Source organism: Pteropus vampyrus, unplaced genomic scaffold (genome assembly GCF_000151845.1).
Source record: "Pteropus vampyrus isolate Shadow unplaced genomic scaffold, Pvam_2.0 Scaffold311, whole genome shotgun sequence".
NCBI classification, from domain to species: domain Eukaryota; kingdom Metazoa; phylum Chordata; class Mammalia; order Chiroptera; family Pteropodidae; genus Pteropus; species Pteropus vampyrus.
The window spans coordinates 195,982-202,130 of NW_011889092.1; the positions used below are offsets into that span (position 1 = coordinate 195,982).

Here is a 6,149-nt window from a genome sequence, read left to right on the forward strand (position 1 = left end):
TGAGCAATTTCCAACAGAAATTAAAGCTCCTGAGCTTTCCTTGACTAGTAAAACTATTATACTCCCTCTTCTGGACACACTTAAACACTGTTCTTAGATTTGATGAATTCTGGGTCTCCTTGGTTACCCTTCAATTCATAAGCCATAAGCTGAAGACACTAGGCAAGGTTTCTGGTAACCAGTTTGTGTCTGTCATGATCTTATTGATTAAAATGAAGGCTGGTTGACTCTGCTATTGAAATAAAACTTGTATTTCTCCTATTTTTCATACTTGCACTATATAATTCCATCTTTTGAAAGTTCTATTATTTAGTAGTATTTCTTAGAACTGAATTAAATTGAACAAGAACAGTTTTATAAAAACCAGTGTTTATCAAATTCATATGCATATAAATCATCATTGGGCCTTGTTAAAATGCAGATTCTGATTCAGTAGAACTGAGATGAGGCCTGAATTTTATTTTTCTTAATAAGCTCCCAGGGGACATCAATACATGGTCCTATCACATTTTGAGTAGCAAGATTATGGCCCTCTATGTCACAATCAATAGATATTTGTCAAATAAGTAGGTACTTAGGCCCTATCCCAAAGTATTGATTTAATCTCTGGGGCAGCATTCAGGAATATACATTTTAAACACGTTCCTAGGGAGATTTGAGAACCAATGGTCTATGGGTTTAAAATGCCCTCTACCTTTTTTTCTGCTTATTTTTGTTCATCGAAGCCCAGTACTGGTCCCTCTTGCCACTTATTCCTTTTATTGACCACCTCAGGCTCTGAATTCTTTAGCAGTGGTCTACAGCAAGCATTTGCCCAGGCTACCTTTTATTGCATAGATCCTGACTCACGACACAGATTTTATTTTTTTTGAAGTGAATAATTATGTTATATACTTTCTTGAAGCCTCGGCTCCTTGCATAACGCTTAGCATAGAGTAAATGTTCAGTTAATGTTTATCATGGACAATAATAGTTATGATGGTGAATGATAAATTTTTCTCCAGGACACAAACTTGTTTCCCAGGCCTTGTGTGATTAAAAGAACCTGCTGACTCCTTTAAAGGAAACACTCGACAGCTTAGCAATAACTCTAACTCCAAACTATGGCATGCTATTTTTCAGGAATTGGCACTATGATCCTTTCATACCTTGGTAGTTTGGATTTTATTAAGGTAAACGGCACTTTAAAGGAAAGAAAGTAATACTTAGAATTTATTATGTCTTTTGTCTGTGAACCTCAAAGCAGTCTAAAGCCATTTATTAAGTTACTCTAGCCATGGTGTGAATATTACTACACCCTCTTTAAAAAAAGCTGACTAGGGAAAGAGTTGTAAGATACTTCATCAAAATCATAGTGCAATTAAAGGAGACCAAACCAAGAAACTCAGGAGCAAATGAGTGACAGGTAAGCACTTATCAGCATCTCTCAGACCTCGTTGTGACCTGAAAGGTAAACATTCCATAGAAAAGGAGGCTAAAATAAGTAATTTAAAGTTATCTCAATAATCTTTCTTCTTCCTCTATATTCCTATTGTCATTGTTCTGTGTACCTCTCAATTATTGACGCCTATAAAATGTTACCTTTTTTTTGGTTAAATGCTGACCCATCTAACCTCCTTCACGAATTGTCTATTTTTCAGTCATCTTGTTCTCTCTACCCCCTCGTTCACTCTAGCAGTAGAGCAAAAAGAATTGCCAGCCTAGGAAATCTGAAGCCAGGTTAGAACCCAGATTCCATCACTTACGAATTTCGCCTCTTTGAAAAAGTAGGTTCTCTCACAGAGGTAGTTTCCTCTTTGTGTGTAAAATGGGGATGGGTCACGCCCACCTACTTCACAGGGGCGTTGAAGCAATAGGACATGATTCGTAAACTGTAAAGCACTAAATGGATACCTGTGGTCTCCTTACTATATCACTCCTTGTTTAATTTAAGCCCAGGAACACAAGGAGCAGCCTGACTACCAAGGACAGGGCGTGTTTTGGCGGAACAGCCTCCAGGCAGATCTTTTTCCTTTGAGGACGAGGACGGCGCGGAGCCACTGGGACTCGTAGTTCTTGTGGCGGTATCCGTAGGCCTTTGGGGGAAGAAAAGAACTACAGCTCCCGAAAGGCCGTGCGGGACAGCCTCGCGCACCCCCCGCCAGCCGCGTGCCCCAAGCTGAAACTGGTGGGGCGCCCGAGGTGGCCGACGGAGAAGAGGAGAAGCATGGGAGCGTGTGGGGATTGTAACAAGGATAAGACCCGTGGCAAAAGGCAAATTAAAAAAATAAAAAGAGCCGTGCCCCATTTCTTCCCCACTCTGGCAGACCCTAACTCCCCCTACTGCGGAGACGTCGGGAGCGCGCTTCCCGGCTCGCGCTTCACGCCCCAGGGGCTTAAGTCAGCAGGGGTGGGAAGGGGCGGGGCCAGCTGCGCAAGGGGCGGGGCCTAAGGTGGCCAGGGCGGCGGCGGCGGCGGCGGCAGCGGCCACGGCCAAGACCAGACATCTGGGACTGTTGTTGTTCTCTCGCGGCGGGACCGCCTCAGTCGGTTCACCCAGAGGGAGACCAGGAGCTGGTCTGGTGAGAAGCGGGCGGCCGCATCTCCCTTCTCTCCTGCTTCCCCAAAGCCGCGGCAGAAGCTGGCGCAAACATCCTATGGTTGGTTTCTGATGCCCTTCAGTGAGAAGGGGGCGTCGGGACCGTGGTGAGCGCACCTCAGACCCCCCCTCAACTCGGTGTCTTCGTCGGCCTCCCCCTGGCCTGCACACCCAGTGTGGCTGCTATGGCTGAAAACGCAGAAGGAGACCTGAACTCCAACCTGCTCCACGCCTCCTACCACACCGGGGACCCTCAGCTAGACACGGCCATTGGGCAGTGGCTCCGTTGGGATAAGGTGGGTATCAGGTCACCCTGGCATCCTTCCGCTCCTCCTGCACATCCTCGCACACACAGTCCGCCCTTTCCCGTCCCCACCCGGTGCTCGGCAGACTGCAGAGGAGATGGTTCAGGCCACCGGGCGGAGCCGGGCGTTGCCAACTACCTATGCCTGTGCTACCCACTGGGACCGTCTGAGCTGGGCAGGGACTCCTTTAGTCTCGTCCTTTTGCAGTGAGCTAAACTGCAACCTTTCTCCCTCCCCTCCCTCCACTTCAAGTGCATGTCATCTCTTCCTCAAAAAAAAAAAATTATTCATCATCATCATTGTAAGTTATATCCGCCATATAGGCATTTCCTTTCTCCTTTCTTCTCCCTTGACTTCCTTTTCTGAAAACCTAAAAGTGGTTTTTGGCACCCTTGGACGTTTCTAACCGCTGTCGGCTTTAGTTCTTTCTGGTCTGGTGTTTCCACCTTCCGTCGCTAGGTAGTCGCTGGTCTTTCATCATTCCCTGGTATTCTCTAGTATCACCTTGGGCAGCAGCAAGCATTTGCCCAGGCTACCTTTTATTGCATAGATCCTGACTCACAACACAGATTTTATTTTTTTTGAAGTGAATAATTATGTTATATACTTTCTTGAAGCCTCGGCTCCTTGCATAACGCTTAGCATAGAGTAAATGTTCAGTTAATGTTTATCATGGACAATAATAGTTATGATGGTGAATGATAAATTTTTCTCCAGGACACAAACTTGTTTCCCAGGCCTTGTGTGATTAAAAGAACCTGCTGACTCCTTTAAAGGAAACACTCGACAGCTTAGCAATAACTCTAACTCCAAACTATGGCATGCTATTTTTCAGGAATTGGCACTATGATCCTTTCATACCTTGGTAGTTTGGATTTTATTAAGGTAAACGGCACTTTAAAGGAAAGAAAGTAATACTTAGAATTTATTATGTCTTTTGTCTGTGAACCTCAAAGCAGTCTAAAGCCATTTATTAAGTTACTCTAGCCATGGTGTGAATATTACTACACCCTCTTTAAAAAAAGCTGACTAGGGAAAGAGTTGTAAGATACTTCATCAAAATCATAGTGCAATTGAAGGAGACCAAACCAAGAAACTCAGGAGCAAATGACAGGTAAGCACTTATCAGCTCTCAGACCTCGTTGTGACCTGAAAGGTAAACATTCCATAGAAAAGGAGGCTAAAATAAGTAATTTAAAGTTATCTCAATAATCTTTCTTCTTCCTCTATATTCCTATTGTCATTGTTCTGTGTACCTCTCAATTATTGACGCCTATAAAATGTTACCTTTTTTTTGGTTAAATGCTGACCCATCTAACCTCCTTCACGAATTGTCTATTTTTCAGTCATCTTGTTCTCTCTACCCCCTCGTTCACTCTAGCAGTAGAGCAAAAAGAATTGCCAGCCTAGGAAATCTGAAGCCAGGTTAGAACCCAGATTCCATCACTTACGAATTTCGCCTCTTTGAAAAAGTAGGTTCTCTCACAGAGGTAGTTTCCTCTTTGTGTGTAAAATGGGGATGGGTCACGCCCACCTACTTCACAGGGGCGTTGAAGCAATAGGACATGATTCGTAAACTGTAAAGCACTAAATGGATACCTGTGGTCTCCTTACTATATCACTCCTTGTTTAATTTAAGCCCAGGAACACAAGGAGCAGCCTGACTACCAAGGACAGGGCGTGTTTTGGCGGAACAGCCTCCAGGCAGATCTTTTTCCTTTGAGGACGAGGACGGCGCGGAGCCACTGGGACTCGTAGTTCTTGTGGCGGTATCCGTAGGCCTTTGGGGGAAGAAAAGAACTACAGCTCCCGAAAGGCCGTGCGGGACAGCCTCGCGCACCCCCCGCCAGCCGCGTGCCCCAAGCTGAAACTGGTGGGGCGCCCGAGGTGGCCGACGGAGAAGAGGAGAAGCATGGGAGCGTGTGGGGATTGTAACAAGGATAAGACCCGTGGCAAAAGGCAAATTAAAAAAATAAAAAGAGCCGTGCCCCATTTCTTCCCCACTCTGGCAGACCCTAACTCCCCCTACTGCGGAGACGTCGGGAGCGCGCTTCCCGGCTCGCGCTTCACGCCCCAGGGGCTTAAGTCAGCAGGGGTGGGAAGGGGCGGGGCCAGCTGCGCAAGGGGCGGGGCCTAAGGTGGCCAGGGCGGCGGCGGCGGCGGCGGCAGCGGCCACGGCCAAGACCAGACATCTGGGACTGTTGTTGTTCTCTCGCGGCGGGACCGCCTCAGTCGGTTCACCCAGAGGGAGACCAGGAGCTGGTCTGGTGAGAAGCGGGCGGCCGCATCTCCCTTCTCTCCTGCTTCCCCAAAGCCGCGGCAGAAGCTGGCGCAAACATCCTATGGTTGGTTTCTGATGCCCTTCAGTGAGAAGGGGGCGTCGGGACCGTGGTGAGCGCACCTCAGACCCCCCCTCAACTCGGTGTCTTCGTCGGCCTCCCCCTGGCCTGCACACCCAGTGTGGCTGCTATGGCTGAAAACGCAGAAGGAGACCTGAACTCCAACCTGCTCCACGCCTCCTACCACACCGGGGACCCTCAGCTAGACACGGCCATTGGGCAGTGGCTCCGTTGGGATAAGGTGGGTATCAGGTCACCCTGGCATCCTTCCGCTCCTCCTGCACATCCTCGCACACACAGTCCGCCCTTTCCCGTCCCCACCCGGTGCTCGGCAGACTGCAGAGGAGATGGTTCAGGCCACCGGGTGGAGCCGGGCGTTGCCAACTACCTATGCCTGTGCTACCCACTGGGACCGTCTGAGCTGGGCAGGGACTCCTTTAGTCTCGTCCTTTTGCAGTGAGCTAAACTGCAACCTTTCTCCCTCCCCTCCCTCCACTTCAAGTGCATGTCATCTCTTCCTCAAAAAAAAAAAATTATTCATCATCATCATTGTAAGTTATATCCGCCATATAGGCATTTCCTTTCTCCTTTCTTCTCCCTTGACTTCCTTTTCTGAAAACCTAAAAGTGGTTTTTGGCACCCTTGGACGTTTCTAACCGCTGTCGGCTTTAGTTCTTTCTGGTCTGGTGTTTCCACCTTCGGTCGCTAGGTAGTCGCTGGTCTTTCATCATTCCCTGGTATTCTCTAGTATCACCTTTTGCACTCGAGAAAGGTAAGGGTTCTCTTACCTCTTTCTTTCTCTTGATGGGAATTGTTTCATGGAAGTATCCTGTTCAAAAAATCATGTTTTCCAGGTTTCATATGATGCTCTTGATACAGAATTGTTTTTGCTTTATCCATTCCTCCTCTGTTCCCCCCACATCGTCC

General features: G+C 47.6%; 1 protein-coding gene across 1 annotated transcript in view; it reads left to right on the forward strand.

The window, feature by feature from the left end:
* Positions 1 to 5,020: 5,020 nt before the first annotated feature.
* PGM2L1 (phosphoglucomutase 2 like 1) overlaps positions 5,021 to 6,149 on the forward strand; it is a 67,666-nt gene continuing 66,537 nt past the window's right edge. Inside the window, exon 1 of the mRNA XM_011377451.2 lies at positions 5,021 to 5,463. Within this exon, the coding sequence (XP_011375753.1) occupies positions 5,353 to 5,463 (111 nt within the window). The 5' untranslated portion in view covers positions 5,021 to 5,352. The remainder of the gene's footprint in view (positions 5,464 to 6,149) is intronic.